The sequence below is a fragment of the Anabrus simplex genome, chromosome X (genome assembly GCF_040414725.1).
Source record: "Anabrus simplex isolate iqAnaSimp1 chromosome X, ASM4041472v1, whole genome shotgun sequence".
Classification (NCBI taxonomy): Eukaryota; Metazoa; Arthropoda; class Insecta; order Orthoptera; family Tettigoniidae; genus Anabrus; species Anabrus simplex.
This window is the reverse complement of record NC_090279.1, coordinates 134,543,748-134,561,012: the sequence shown is the minus strand read 5'-3', so window position 1 is coordinate 134,561,012 and position 17,265 is coordinate 134,543,748. Positions and strand designations below refer to the sequence as shown.

The 17,265-nt window shown below is 39.1% G+C and overlaps 1 protein-coding gene across 1 annotated transcript in view; it reads left to right on the top strand.

Annotated features, from left to right (window-relative positions):
* Positions 1 to 10,032: 10,032 nt before the first annotated feature.
* The window catches only part of LOC137503355 (uncharacterized), a 47,811-nt gene continuing 40,578 nt past the window's right edge, over positions 10,033 to 17,265 (top strand). The window contains exons 1-2 of the mRNA XM_068230912.1: positions 10,033 to 10,099; positions 15,891 to 16,021. Of these exons, the coding sequence (XP_068087013.1) occupies positions 15,956 to 16,021 (66 nt within the window). The 5' untranslated portion in view covers positions 10,033 to 10,099; positions 15,891 to 15,955. The remainder of the gene's footprint in view (positions 10,100 to 15,890; positions 16,022 to 17,265) is intronic.

Below are 17,265 nucleotides of genomic sequence, written 5' to 3'. Positions count from 1 at the left end.
ACACTGAAGTTAATTAAAATGTGGTAAATCACTTGAAAAATATTATTATAAAACCGACTTTCAGGTTATGAATGGTTACGTTACGCTTAATAAAATTACAAGTCCACATGATTAAACAAAACAAATTTAAAGAATTATTTCCTATTTAACAATGACTACCATCACAGATCCATCTACTTATTGTTGTCCCAACACAGTACCTAGTAAGTTATCAATTGATCGAACTCGACTACGTATAAAAATGAAAGAACGACAATGATTGAAAATAAAATATATTACTCGCTGACGAATCGAATCCGCATTTGTAATTCAAGTCTCATACTAATTCGTTGAGTGTCAACATGCACACTATCAAAGCGAAACGGACATCATAACGACAAACAATTAGGTCCGTAAAATAAAACAAAATACCGAAGTTATTTGGACTCAAACTCGCATGGAGAACTGCAGTAAAATATTCAATCACCGTTAGCTCAGTACCCAATGTTGGATAACCCTCATTTTGCCGATAGCGGTTCCATAATCTTAGGCAAACACCTTCCAGCTGTTGAGGGATGCGCACAAGCTTGGCCTCGTTATTACCGAGCTAACTCTCTTCACATTTCGTATTCTACTGCAGATACTACCTTCGATCAGGTCACTTCGCAAAAACATCTAATCTACGACTTGAGTATGTACAGCTGACATCCCAGACCTATCGTCGGGCCTACTTAACGTCTGTACACCCTAACACTAACCTCTATGTACACGAACCTTCCTAATTCTATCGTTGAGCGTGAACTAGGAGTCTCATCATCAGTATACTCCTAGGATAACATGTGATGTCCTAAATCTATTGTCGGGCGGAAACTGGGTCGTATATCAGGCATATCAGGCGAAATCGTAATTTCAAACAAACTCTGATATTTCGGCTGTAAATCTGGTCGAAACTAATAACACACAGCGAAACAGCTCTTGCCACAGAAAGAACGCAAGTCGGGAAAATGCAACGAGTCCCTATCTTGTTACTAAACGTGACCATTGAAAAAATATCGCGTGGCGAACAATCCACGACTCAAACACGATCTCAGCATGCGCAATGAAGTTTAGAAAAGAGTAACACCTTCCAACACACGTCTAACATTTAGTGGAGGTCAAACAATCCACGACTCAAACACGATCTCAGCATGCGCAATGAAGTTTAGAAAAGAGTAACACCTTCCAACACACGTCTAACATTTAGTGGAGGTCGTCAAAAATAATAATCATTACCAGCGCAGAAATCCATACTATAATTTTAGGGTGAGGCCCTCAAATCGCCTACCGTCATTTTTTCCAAATATTCATATCCATGACTATCCAGTGAAACGAAATCCAATTAACCAATACAGCCAAGCATATCGCTTTAAAACGTCCAATATCTCATCCCACAATTTTTCCTATTTAATGATAAATTACCGCCTTGTAATTTATGAACTTTACTGATTGGAAACTTGTCATTACAGTCAAATAACATCAACCGTGTGTTCGAAATACTCTTCTATCCTTGAGGTCCTATTATTCTAATATTCATTATATTGACTTACGTAACTACTCACTTGAAATTTTACTACCAAGAGTTACCATCTTCACAAAATCGTTTTTTACTTGGGATCTTATTTGAAATTTACTGTGCTTCACACAATAATTATCTCGAACCGACCTTCTCCAGGTCCCAGCTTTCGGATCGTTAGCGGAATATACTACACCCTGCCACATAAATCTCACATTTAATATACAGCCTGTCTAAAAAATCCTTCCTTGGCAAATATAGCCTGTCTCAAAAATTCATTGACATCGCCTTCTCATGGGGTATTACGTAAAAATCCAGGCTCCCTTTTGCCTTCAACATTTCTACAACTCGTATCTCCACATATATAAATTCTTCGCTCTCAATCCATTTTTCTTATATATCAAGACCTTTCCAAACCTCAATCCTCTCGTGAAAAACAACATACATACATACATTATCATTATAGACTGTTATGCCTTTCAGCGTTCAGTCTGCAAGCCTCTGAGAATTTACTAAACGTCGCCACAATCTTCGATTTGCAACTCGTGTTGTGGCCTCATTTAGTTCTATACCTCTTATCTTTAAATCGTTAGAAACCGAGTCTAACCATCGTCGTCTTGGTCTCCCTCTACTTCTCTTACCCTCCCTAACAGAGTCCATTATTCTCCTAGGTAACCTATCCTCCTCCATTCGTCTCACATGACCCCACCACCGAAGCCGGTTTATGCGTACAGCTTCATCCATCGAGTTCATTCCTAAATTAGCCTTTATCTCCTCATTCCGAGTACCCTCCTGCAATTGTTCCCACCTGTTTGTACCAGCAATCATTCTGGCTACTTTCATGTCTGTTACTTCTAACTTATGAATAAGATATCCTGAGTCCACCCAGCTTTCGCTCCCGTAAAGCAAAGTTGGTCTGAAAACAGAGCGATGTAAAGATAGTTTCGTCTGGGAGCTCACTTCCTTCTTACAGAAAACTGCTGATCGCAACTGCGAGCTCACTGCATTAGCTTTACTACACCTTGATTCAATCTCACTTACTATATTACCATCCTGGGAGAACACACAACCTAAATACTTGAAATTATCGACCTGTTCTAGCTTTGTATCACCAATCTGACATTCAATTCTGTTGAATTTCTTACCTACTGACATCAATTTAATCTTCGAGAGGCTAATTTTCATACCATACTCATTGCACCTATTTTCAAGTTCCAAGATATTAGACTGCAGGCTTTCGGCACAGTCTGCCATTAAGACCAAGTCGTCAGCATAGGCCAAACAGCTTACTACATTTCCACCTAACTGAATCCCTCCCTGCCATTTTATACCCTTCAGCAGATGATCCATGTAAACTATGAACAGAAAAGGTGAAAGATTACAGCCTTGTCTAACTCCTGTAAGTACCCTGAACCAAGAACTCATTCTACCATCAATTCTCACTGAAGCCAATAGTCAACATAAATGCCTTTGATTGATTTTAATAATCTACCTTTAATTCCATAGTCCCCCAGTATGGCGAACATCTTTTCCCTCGGTACCCTGTCATATGCTTTCTCTAGATCTACGAAACATAAACACAACTGCCTACTCCTCTCGTAGCAGTTTTCAATTACCTGGCGCATACTGAAAATCTGATCCTGACAGCCTCTCTGTGGTCTGAAACCACACTGGTTTTCATCCAACTTCCTCTCAACGACTGATCGCACCCTCCCTTCCAAGATGCCAGTGAATACTTTGCCTGGTATACTAATCAATGAGATACCTCGATAGTTGTTGCAATCCTTACTGTTTCCTTGCTTGTAGATAGGAGCAATTACTGCTTTTGTCCAATATGAAGGTACCTTACCAACACTCCACGCTAATTTTACTAGTCTATGAAGCCATTTCATCCCTGCCTTCCCACTATACTTCACCATTTCAGGTCTAATTTCATCTAGTCCTGCTGCCTTATGACAATGGAGTTTATTTACTATCCTTTCCACTTCCTCAAGCGTAATTTCACCAACATCATTTTCCTCCTCCCCATGAGCTTGGCTGTTTGCAACACCACCAGGATGATTTCCTTTTACATTGAGAAGATGTTCAAAATATTCCCTCCACCTCTCCAGTGATTCCCTGGGGTCTATTATGAGTTCACCTGAATTACTCAAAACACTGTTCATTTCCTTTTTCCCACCCTTCCTAAGATTTTTTATTACTGTCCAGAACGGTTTCCCTGCTGATTGACCTAGCCTTTCCAGGTTATTACCAAAATCTTCCCATGACTTCTTTTTGGATTCAACAACTATTTGTTTCGCTCTGTTTCTTTCACCTACGTACCAATCCCTGTCTGCCTCGGCCCTTGTTTGGAGCCATTTCTGATAAGCCTTCTTTTTACGTTTACAGGCTGCTCTCACTTCATCATTCCACCAAGATGTTCGCCTTTTCCCATCTTTACACACAGTTGTTCCTAGGCATTCCCTTGCTGTTTCTATTACAGCATCCCTGTATGCCACCCATTCACATTCTATATCCTGAACCTGCTTACTGTCTACTGTTCGAAACTTCTCACTAATCATATCCATGAACTTCTGTCTAATTTCCTCGTCCTGGAGATTTTCTACTCTTATTCGTTTGCAGACAGATTTCACTTTCTCTACCCTAGGCCTAGAGATACTTAGTTCACTACAGATCAGATAGTGGTCTGTATCATCGAAAAATCCCCGAAAAACTCTTACATTCCTAACAGATATCCTGAATTCAAAGTCTGTTAAGATATAGTCTATTATGGATCTGGTACCCCTAGCCTCCCATGTGTAGCGGTGAATAGCCTTATGCTTGAAGAATGTATTCGTAACAGCTAAACCCATACTAGCACAGAAGTCCAGCAAACGCTTCCCATTCCCATTATCTTCCATATCTTCCCCACATTTACCAATCACCCTTTCGTATCCTTCAGTTCTATTCCAAACTCTCGCATTGAAATCGCCCATTAGCACTATTCTATCCTTGCTGTTCACCCTGACCACGATGTCACTCAATGCTTCATAAAACTTGTCAACTTCATCCTCATCTGCACCCTCACATGGTGAATACACGGACACAATTCTTGTCTTAATTCCTCCCACTGTCAAATCTACCCACATCATTCGCTCATTTACGTGCCTAACAGAAACTATGTTGCGTGCAATGGTATTCCTGATAAAGAGCCCTACCCCAGACTCTGCCCTTCCCTTTCTAACACCCGTCAAGTACACTTTATAATCTCCTATCTCTTCCTCATTATCTCCCCTTACCCGAATATCGCTTACTCCTAGCACATCCAGATGCATCCTCTTTGCTGACTTAGCCAGTTCTGCCTTCTTTCTTCCATAAGCCCTATTAATATTGATAGCTCCCCATCGAATTCCATTTCGTTCGCCAAGTTGTTTCCAAGGAGTCCCTCGCCTGTCAAATGGGAGTGGGACTCCATTACTCCCATAGGTCCGAGGCTTACTTAAAGTGTTCTGAGCTCGGTAAATTCATGAAGCAGGATGCTGCCCTACTTGCACATAGTCCAAGTGAGGATCTCTCCTCTAACGGGTTATGGACCACCGGTGAATTGTATAGTCCTAGCCGCCTGAGCACAAGGAGGGCCAGGACTGAGAATATGTCCGAGATGCCCACTCCCATTCCATAGCAACTGGTATCCCGACTCTCGGGACCACTTACTAGGCCACTCAGCCGTTGCCCATGGTTCACGAACTAGGACGTGACTACAGTAACCCACAAACATGAACCAACTTTTATAAAAATATACTTTTTGATTTTTACTGTTACTACAACTTTCGGACCTCGTGAATACAACAACACACCGTGATTTTCCATATCATCGACATACACGATGTCACAAAATTTTACTTCCCATGAATAAAACAGAACTTTATCGGATCTCACTGGAAATTTTCTAGACGCCCGCAAACCTTGCAGAACATACTTGTTAAATCCACTTTTAACATAGGAAAATTTTATCCCGTGGTAGACATTATTATTATTATTATTATTATTATTATGACAAAAATTTTCTGAATTCAAGCGATATTTGAAATTAAGACATTCGCCACGACTACTTTATCATTGTCACCTTCCCAATTTTCCTCAATTCGGACAATATCTCAAAGAATATTAACACAAGATTTAAACGTCACATTTTATTGTTTCATGACGTGAATTTTACAACACTAAAGATTTTCACACGCTAACCAGAAATATAACACATTCGCCCGATCAATATTAAATACCAACCCGACACACGCCGTGAAATTTGGTTGGGACAAACAACATTCTAACTACAACTTTAATTAAAAGGTTACAGACCTGTGATCTTAGCCATCATCCTGGAGTTCTGGCTGCATTTAGCTAGCAAACCTCTCGTCTAGCCTTCCATGGCTAACGTGTACATCTCCTTATAAATATATATAACTTAAATTACACAATACTTTATAACGCACTTTCGACACGGTCGCCCTTGTGACGAGCTCGTTCCTCAAATGACGACTGACTTGTTCACCCTACTAAAAAGTACAGGTGTTCCAACAGATAAGAAACCAGACACTGTAGCTCTCATCCAGACTCTAACAAATATTATACGCACGTACTGAATACAAAGAGGAACTCAATTACCTATTCACCAAATATCTAAACCTTCAAAGTTCCTATTAGCGGCAGCTCAGAAAATTTCTATCATCTTCCATTCTTACAGTATATTTGAACCATAGCCACGAACATGTAATAAGTTATTTGGAGACCACATTTTCACACTTTTCTGCCGACGAGGGACGTGGGCACCGCCGCTCCAGAAACCAGACAGACACTGTGTAATGTTCGAAGGGAGATTTCTTTTATATCCTATGGGGTGACGCTACTCACACGATGAAGCTTGATTGTACAATCTGCTAATTCCGCTTCCAGGAGACCGATTTTCCTGAAATTTGTTCCATAACTTCGGACAGACTTACGATTTATTTCTGTGTTAATTTCATAATTTTCCCATACTCGCAACAGGCGAAATAAATTATTTCTGCCTGGGCGTTTCGTGGGTTTTATTCATTCATCGACCTTGGCACGTGTCACTAGTCCGTGGATCGGACGCGGATTTGCCTCTAGGCAACCCTGGGTGTTCGGTCTTCACGTAGGGTTTCTGGACTTACTGTGTTGCCAATATCTCTCGTTACGAAGAATTCCTTGAATTTGAAAAATTGTTGAATGTTCGAAGTCCACTGAAGAGTCCCGGCGTTTCTCGAGCTTGCGGCTTGGCTTGACACGGGCAGCTCGTTCCCACGAGACAGCCAGACTCATGAAATGCAAACATGGCCGCTCTCAAACAGGTAACTTTTATTTGAAATAAATATTGAGAAAAAAAATAAAAATTTTCTCCTCGTAGAATTATGGGTTCAGTACTTCCTCAGGCAAGCAAGATTCTACTAACGGAAAGAGCATCGAGCCTTACTTATCTCGAGTAACGTCTATTGATTCTAAAGCTCTGAGCTGTGCTTCTAACTAGTCGTATAAGCTAGCAAGCATAGGCTTCTTCCTTGTCTGAGAAACATTTTTTACTACAAGACTTATGAGTTCCCTGACATAGAATTCTGTCAATACATCTTCTCTTCCAAACCTACGCTTAAGGGATTCTACAGCCTTAGAGTAATTTTCAGCTGTGTGGGGGAAAGTGGTAACTAAATCTCTAGCTCGGCTATCAACCTTCGTGGACTGGATTAGGTATTGAAATTTATCTTCATCCTCAATTTCAGAGTCCTCATGAATGCGCCGAAATTGTCCCCAAAATTTCAACCAATTCCTAACATCCCCATCGAATTTCACGAGTTCTGTCTTTGGTAATTTCAACTGCCTTTTGTTTTTATTCTCAGCTGATACAGTTGATCTACCTGACACTACTTCCAACACATTGGCATTGTTAGCTTGTAACCGCAGGGCATATTTTTGTCTTGCATCATCTAATTTGTCTCTAAAACTGTCTATAGATTCGTACTCACGTTCATACTCGTCATCTCCTTCTCTGCCAGCAATAAATCTAACACTTTTTCGTCCAACGGTGCCACTTCCTTTCCTAACCTTTCCAATTTATTTATCAAGGATTGCAACGTGTCTTCTTGTATTTCTTGACTTAAATTTTGCAAGAGCAAATTGTACGTTTTCGTAAAACTCGCTCTAACCGGCCTCCGAGCTTTCGTTAACTTCTCCATTTCAACACAATCTACAAGTTGTATAAATTAATACGTATCCTGGCAAGGTCGCCACAATTTTGTTAGGGACCTATGCCTACCCGGTATAGGTATAACCAATTGATCACATAATAAACACTCACAACTGCTATAAAAGAAACACTATATTACGAAAATACAATTTCACACATTACTGTACGTCAGCCACACTTTTTTCCAAAGATCATCATAACAACAGCCAAACACTCATAGTGTAAACATGACAACAGGAACCTCAGCTGCATATTCATATTCCAATTGCAACTACACCAGAAGAAGAATCTGAGTCTTCTCATTTATGAGGTACGTTGTAGTTATTCATCCATTTAATGTTTCAGTATTCCCCTGATATAGACCTAGTTCACAAAATTTCATATAGTGACATTTTACCGTATCTTAATTGGTGACTTCATGATAATTGGCAACACTGAATCTAGCAGCTCCCCAAGTTGAGTAGAGACTACCCAACGTATACTTAAACTGAGCAAACAGATCTATTCCATTTGTATATTTATTTTATATTCAATTTATGCTTTCTTGCATAAACAAATAAGGAAATAACCCAAATGCACGTATTAATATCACCATACTCTTAAGAGTGTTAATGTGGAGAAAAAAGTCATTCCATTCGACTGAACACAATTTATAGGCCAATCTAAGAGAAAAGTTGGGGCTTATAAGGTGGAATAAAACATTTAAACCGGGCGAGTTGGCCGCGCGGTTAGGGGCGTGCAGCTGTGAGCAACCATCCGGGAGATAGTGGGTTCGAGCCGCACTGTCGGCAGCCCTGAAGATAGTTTTCTGTGGTTTCCCATTTTCACACCAGGCAAATAACACACCACAGCCAATTCCTTCCAACTCCTAGTCCTTTCCTATCCCGTCGTCGCCATTCGACCTATCTGTGACGGTGCTACGTAAAGCAAGTCGTAGGTTGTGGGAATTATACACGGGCACTGGTAAATAAATACTTTGTCTACACACAAAACAATCAATGTCAACAACATGAGGCACAACGAAATCACACGCACTTGGAGTGGAGTAGCAAAATCATGTTATCACATGCTAACCGACACGAGACTACGGTATTGTATTCAGTACGCATAGGTTATCTTAAGATGAGTGTATTGGCGTAGAAGAATAATCAACTAAAATAACAACATCTGTTAAAATTGTTCATACCACATAGAAAACGCTCGTAAATTTCAAAGTGCCGTAATACGACAGCCTCTTGTCAGAAGATTTACTGGCACGTAAAAGAACTCCTGCGGATAGAATTTCGGCACCTCGACCTCCATGGAAACCGTAACAATAAATGGGGGCCGTAAAACAGTTCAGATATTACTGTTCATAAAATAACAGCTGCTCAACCCTTTTCCTGTGAGACAGTTCTTATTCTCGGTCACTATCTGTCCTGCCCCATGTGTAATGATGTCTAAAATGAGATGAATGTAGTAGTGGTTAAAATTAGGTGGTAATCGACAGAAAACTATAGAAGTTCATAATTTCAGTGATTACTCCCCTTATTATAATGTAATATTAATGGAAATATTAAGGGAATTAGATTTTACACACCAATAGAGCATATCAAAAATTAACGGGCTTGTGATAAAACACCTGCATACATCCTACCGTCAGTGGGTAGGGCCTGACATATCCCTCTCTGATGAGTGCAGTGTCAGGCATAAGGAAAAACATTGGTTTTATAGAGTAAATACTTGTATAGGCTTATATATAATATTGTAATATTAGTTAGTTACTCAGGATATTCCTTATTAACAAAGACGTTTCCACAGAATTCGTCTTCCCCAACTCTTTGACAACTAAAAAGGACAATTATCATCTTAGAGAAATGTTTTCCCGTGGATAAAACAGGTTAATCATTTTTTCTCTTTCAAACAGCTGATTCATACGCCCCTCGAACCATCGAGCTTTAAATAGCGTAAGAGGTGCGGTGCGATTGAAGGCTATATGGTTTGTCGTTCATATTAAGACCTAAGCAAGCACCAGCTATCGTAAAATATACGTACTAACTCGCGCCGCTATGCTGTTACTAAGATGCTCATAATAATCTACCTCGTTCATTGAACGAAGTGCCGCGTGAGCTCTTTCCATGTAGATAGCACAAATTAACTACCTCGTTCATTTGAACGACTTCGTTCATCGAACGAGGTGCCGCAAGAGATGTTTCCAAGCAGACAGCAGTGGTTTTGTTTCGAAGTGGCCAATTCTACAGCTTATTCCGTTAAGTGAGTTACGGGTTTTCTTCATTGAGGAATTGTGATTTCTATCATTTTACACTGTGTCCACAACCTCTAACATATTGTCGGTAAGGTTCAAATTCAATAATTCAGTTTTGTTAAATGTATAGATCTCAATTGAGAATGAAAATGAAAACCTACAACCTGTTTTCCAGTCAATGACCAGGTCAGGAATGTAATGAATGAAACTTATATAGGCTTTTATTACAATGGGGTCGCCACTCCCAAGGTGATGTATTGATGAGTGATAAATGCTATGAAATGATAAAGGAGAGTGTTGCTGGAATGTAAGATGACAGGGAAAACCGGAGTACCCGGAGAAAAACCTGTCCCGCCTCCGCTTTGTCCAACACAAATCTCACATGGAGTCACCGGGATTTGAACCACGGTATCCAGCGGTGAGAGGCCAACGCGCTGCCGTCTGAGCCACGGAGGCTCCTCAGTTGAGAATATTGGAAGTTTCAGCATTCTACATATTTCAAATATATAATGTTCTTAATGTTCTTAAATTTTATTTTTAATTAAGCATTAAAAATGAATACCGGTACGCATATAACTGGCTTGCTTTTTAGAAAACTCCCAGCCTTTGCATTGCAAGTGCCTGCAAGTTTTGTGTAGTAGCCAGGGTGCAAAATCGCGTAGGGGGCTGGGGGGTGAAGGGAGATATTTCACCCCCACCGACGATTTTATCTCAGACGTTCCCCCACTAAAATTACCCGGGGGATCCTTTTATTATTTAAAAAAAAAACCTGGAAAATGTAGACCACATAATTTATTACTGAAATTAATGATTTTACTGGCTATATTTTCATAAAAACATCAGAAATAATTCAAATGACTGCCAGACCTTGAGCAGTGAAACTACGCAGTGGCACGTGCAGCCTATTGTTGATGTTTCACGCTGGCAAATTCATCTGAAACCCGGACACAAATGTAAATTACTTGAAGTTCTCCTCCCTTGTCATTTCTATATCTATCAATCAATCAATCAATCAATCAATCAATCAATCAATCAATCAATCAATCAATCAATCAATCAATCAATCAATCACTCAATCAATCAATCAATCAATCCTGATCTGCATTTAGGGCAGTCGCCAAGGTGGCAGATTCCCTATCTGTTGTTTTCCTAGCCTTTTCCTAAATGATTTCAAAGAAATTGGAAATTTATTGAATATCTCCCTTGGTAAGTTATTCCAATCCCTAACTCCTCTTCCTATAAATGAATATTTGCCCCAGTTTGTCCTCTTGAATTCCAACTTTACCTTCATATTGTGATCTTTTCTACTTTTATAAACGCCACTCAAACTTATTCGTCTACTAATGTCATTCCACGCCATCTATCCGCTGATAGCTCGGAACATACCATTTAGTCGAGCAGCTCTCCTTCTTTCTCTCAATTCTTCCCAGCCCAAACTTTGCAACATTTTTTTAACGCTAATCTTTTGTCGGAAATCACCCAGAACAAATCGAGCTCCTTTTCTTTCGATTTTTTCCAGTTCTTGAATCAGGTAATCCTGGTGAGGGTCCCATACACTGGAACCATACTCTAGTTGGGGTCTTACCAGAGACTTATATGCCCTCTCCTTTACATACTTATTACAACCCCTAAACACCCTCATAACCATGTGCAGAGATCTGTACCCTTTATTTACAATCCCATTTATGTGATTACCCCAATGAAGATCTTTCCTCATATAAACACCTAGATACCTACAATGATCCCCAAAGGGATCTTTCACCCCATCAATGCAGTAATTAAAACTGAGAGGTCTTTTCCTTTTTGTGAAACTCACAACCTGACCTGACTTTTAACCCCGTTTATCAACATCTGTCCATCTCACAACATTTTCGAGGTCACGTTGCAGTTGCTCACAATCTTGTAATTTATTTATTACTCTATAGAAAATAACATCATCCGCAAAAAGCCTTACCTCTGATTCCACTCCTTTACTGATATCATTTATATATATAAGGAAACATAAAGGTCCGATAATACTGCCTTGAGGAATTCCCCTCTTAATTATTACAGAGTCAGATAAAGCTTCACCTACTCTAATTCTCTGAGATCTATTTTCTAGAAATATAGCAACCCATTCAGTCACTCTTTTGTCTAGTCCAATTGTGCTCATTTGTGCCAGTAGTCTCCCATGATCCATCATATCAAATGCTTTAGACAGGTCAATCGCGATAGGTCGATAGCGATAGCGCGGTAGCGCGAATTTACACCACTCCTGTACTTCTTGGAGTGTGTGTGTTTCCCATAGGTATCAATAGGAAAATATTAACTTGAGCAGGGTACAAACTGACAGATTTGTTCTGTTAACTCAAAGCCCTTGTAGAGGAAAGTTCCATTAAAAAAGCAATAAATCATGACAAATTGCGCCTCGCCTGGCCTTTCATAAGACAGCGACAGTCTCTCATGAACTTGTCAGCTGATTGGAATAACATTCTAATGTTTATCGTTCCCCTTATAACAGCAAAATTCAAACAAAAATATCTCAAATTTACATTTTTCTGGGTGGAAGGGTAATTAAATTACAGGGGAATTTTATACCCCCTCCCCCCTGCCAGGTACTGCCTGAAATAAACACCAGTAGTTAAGCCCTATGTTCCTTCTCCCACCTCACCACTTCTTTCTGATTTTGCACCCTGGTAGTAGAAATATATTGTATATCTCAATTTAGCGGAATGAGGATTTTTTTCTGAAGAGCAACGCAGATGAAGAAATACGGATGGTAGTTTCAGAAATAAATTGCGATATGTAAGGTGTAATTTTAATTATTGTTTTGCTGTGTTATTTACCTCTGTGTGCAATTTTATAGTGACGTTGTGAATGTTGAGTTGTTCTTTATTCTGTATGCCAGGACATATGGTAGTAGATTTCATAATCTTGAGAGGTTTCCATTTAGATATCTGTATCTTGTTATATCAGTGTTGTTATGGAGATTCTTCTGTATCACAATCACCATTACCCCACAGCAGCTATATCCGGTATTTATTCGTGATGATTTAGGTAACAGTTAGCTGCCTCTATGATTTATTGGTGTGTAACAGGTTTTCAGGGTTGAGTAGCGGTGAGTTTGCATGGGTTCGAATCCTAGGATCTGCAGTCCTGAAAAACGTTTCCATCGTTTCCCCATTTTATCGTTAATTAACATTAATTAATGACATTGCATACCTAATCTTATTCCTTTCCCTTGGAGTTGTTAGTGCAACATTAAGCTGCTACCAGGAATGGAAGAACAATCTTCAGGAATAAATTCTGGCTGTTGTAACTAAAATGTAGTTGCTTAAAAGTAAACCCATTAACAGATTATTAGAATAACCTGTGATGGCCCGAACAAGTAAACACGGCACACTTCAGTATTGATCATAGTTACCTGAATAGGTATGTGTTTACGTAGAAACCTGTTCCCTGGCAATGCATAAGAATCAACTCAATTTGCCAGAGGAACGAAGCTTGTAGGAGAAATTTTAGTATTCATTGTTAGTGCAGTATGTTTACATTTCCAGTAAAATATCACAAAGTGACTAACGAACACTGCTGTTGGGTGAAATGAATTCACTGAGGCACCACTCAAGGTATTCAACATAGACAATTTTTGTACCACCTGGGGAACAATAAAAACTGCTTAACATTTAAACCAATTGTTTGACATGGAACTCCCTACATGGGGCACTCTGGTAAACCCCACTTGGATGTGTCATTAGACATGGCATGCACAGAAAAATTAAGAAAGGACACTTAAGTAAAGGTTGGTGGCATTGTTCGGTGAAATTAGCTGATAGCAGTATTGTATAAATTTTTGCCTTCAGTTCAACAGAATTTTCTTCATTTGCCATTTCCAGTCTTCTGGGTAGAAATGTGAATCAAAAACCTCCTCAGTTTTTTTCTCTCCACCACTCCTTCCCTTCCTCGAATATTTTTTCTACTTTTACTTCACTCTTGTCTGTACTCTCTTTCACCATATCCATTCACCCCTCTCTGGGCATTCGTCGATGTCTTTCTCCTATGACTTTCTCTGTAAATACTTACTGTGGAGCTATATCCTCTTCCATTCTTATCATGTGTCCATACCATTTCAGCTTATCAGTCTCTATCTTGCCTTTCAGTTCAGGGAATCCAATTCACTCCCTCATTTCTATGTTTCTAGGGGCCGATGACCTTCGATGTTAGGCCCCTTAAAACAACAAACATCATCATCATCAGCGTCATTTCTATGTTTCTGACTTTATCCCTTTATGCTCTCCCTGTTATTTCTCTAAGGAATTTCATCTTGGCCTCTTGCATTCTGCGTTCATCTTGTTTTGTTGTTGTCCATATGCCTGATGCATGTCAAATTTTTTGTGTAATACATAGGGTGAAAAATTTTCTTTATTCCATTGGACATCCCAGTTACAGACTATACATCTCACACATTGGTAAAATGCATTGGCTTGTTGAATTCTCTTTCCAATTTCATAACTTATTTTCCCATCTTCTGCAATTATTCTTCCCGAATACTTGAAGCTTTCCACAACTGCTAATGGTCTTCCAATTATTTCAATATTCCCACATCCTTCTCTATTACCTGTCGTCACCACTACTATCATACACTTTTCCCCACCTATTTTCATTCCATATTCCTCCATCTCCTGATTCCATACAGTATCTTGTTCTTGTGCTTCCATTTCATCTTCTTCACATATTACTGTCTCATCTGCAAAGAGTGAGGCCTTTGCCTCCTTGGTTCCCATTTTTTGTTGTGTACTTTTGTGAATTTCATCCATGACTGTAATGAAGATTGGAGGGGATAATACACATCCTTTTTGAAGTCCTGTTTCTACTTTGAACTAGTTTGTTTGTCCTATCATAGTATTCATACTACTTATTCACTTTTCGTTCATGGCTTTTGTAATTGGCTCTTCACTTCTGCCTGTCTTCTTTTTTATCAATGCATCCGAGACCACTTGCCACGTTACACTGACATATGCCTTCTCAGTATCGATAAATATCATCACTGAATCCAGCCTAAATTCCCATCTGTTCTCCATCACGTTCTTTGGGATCAACAGATTAACAAATGTAAAAATTATGTTTACACTGAGTAAGGAGTATGACACCGTATGGAAGTGAAACACAGATAATAACTGGTGCCAACAAAAAAAAGTTGAAGCCTTTTAAATGCCGTGTTATCAGAAGTTCTTGAAGATCAGACTGATAGAACATGTCTCAAATAAAGAGATAGTGAATAAGCTTAATGAGAGGAGAATGATTTAAGAGAATTTGATCCTGGGAAGGAAAATTTTGACAGAACATACCTGAAAGAAGTGTGAACGTGTTCAGTTAGCTATGAAGCTGATTCCAAAGGATAAAAATGGTAGGACTTTTCAAATATATGGACCCCGGTGATCGGAGTGATATGCAAAGCGTACAGTCACTGAATTTTCCAAAAGTTTTGTGCGTTGGATTTTTAACAATAAAGGTCATCTTGTTGCGGTTTCACTTCCATATAAAGCTGTATGTTATATAGCTATTAATACGATATATGGTGTCATGTAATACTAGGTGTCCTTTGACTATGATCTTGATATCGACAGATATGTTAACTTGTATTTCCTATGGAAGAGATCAGTGTTTTAGAAGTCATGTAAAACTGGAGGTCCTTCACTTTGATCGAAGTATCAGTCATAGAAAACTTTGAGGTCCTATAGGTATGATCACATTATCAACAGTCCTGTAAAATTTTGGGTTTTTCAGTGTGGTCATAATATTAATGGTCATGTAAAATTACAAGGTTGCTGCTTAGTCTGTTGACAGACACAAAATATCAATGACATCAATAAGGTAATATAATTTTCTGGTTTATGTTTCAGTGTAAGGTCATTGGAAGTAATCAACAAGTGCAGTACCTTCTAACTACTTCAGTTTGCAGTGCAAAATGGACCTTGAAGCAAAGATCAAAGAGGAACCAGCCTGGCTTGAAGGAACAACAACTGCATCACTTGTAAGTCTCATTCCAGGTAACTTTATAGAGGTCAGAAATTAACCCTTAAAAACTGAATAAGTTTGGCAGGGGCATAATGTTTTATGTGCTTCCTCAGTATTATCACCAACGGTCACCACTTGCTGCATGAGCATCTATGCATAGTACGCATCTGTTTTGTTTCTTTGTCTCCGATTACACCACAAACAAAGTGCTACACAAAGCTGCCAACTCTTAGGAAGTTAAGGTTGGGGTTGGATTAGCCTGTACCTTTTACTGTCAGTATCAAAATTATTTTGGTTTAGGGGTTGCACATCTTCTATTTTCCCCTCTGATTGTAATAGAGGATGGATGGCCATTGTTTTTTTTTAACCAAATCTTCCAACACTACTGCACCACCATTACCACCACATGTTAAAAGTAATGACTCCTATTGTAATTAGTGTAGAAGAAGTTAAATGACAAATCTTTCATCAAGTTTTTGAGACTGGATTCTCCAGTCTGCTAAACAAAAAGTCAACACGGGTGTGATTATTCTGCATTACCCTCATATCCACAATGTGCTGGAATATGTGTGTGTTAAAGGAAGAGCAGATTGGCCTATGGCATATGAGGGATAAAATAGCTCAAAATCTGAATGTATGTTCTCTCAAAGTAAGTATTTTGCACAGATGTTGAATTAATTTAGAAAGGCAGAATTGTGCTTATCTCATTTTGTTCCTCAAATACAGGTCAGGTTCTATGTTATATAGAGATCCATATCTATGGGCTCTAGAATGCACAATATGACCTTTCTTAGTGCGCTGTGACACTTCAAGGCCTCAAGGCACATTAAACAAAAAAATTTTCTTTCCTCATTGTATTTATTTCCCTCTCCTTCTTGTGCATCCTTTTCATCCATTCCTTAGTTTGGCTACTAGGGTTAAGTCGGTTTTTTCTGGAACTTCATACTTTAATTCACTTTTATTAGTAAGCTAACTTATATTAGAACATAAGCTTTTGATCACAATCCTTCCCCCCATTTGGTGCCGACAAGGTTTAATGATTCGAAGTGAGTATTTAAGTGTCTCGTAGTAGATCATAAAAGATCTTCTGAAACTGCAGATGTACACTTCATCACTGCTGACTCTCCACTGACAGTGTTCTCATCCCCACAGTTCTTCACAGAGCACTACATAACATGCTTGTAGTAGTGAAATATTTCATTTCTAGTTGCTTTGACTTTCGGCAATAGCACATCTTTTGCTGGTATGTGACTGTGATAA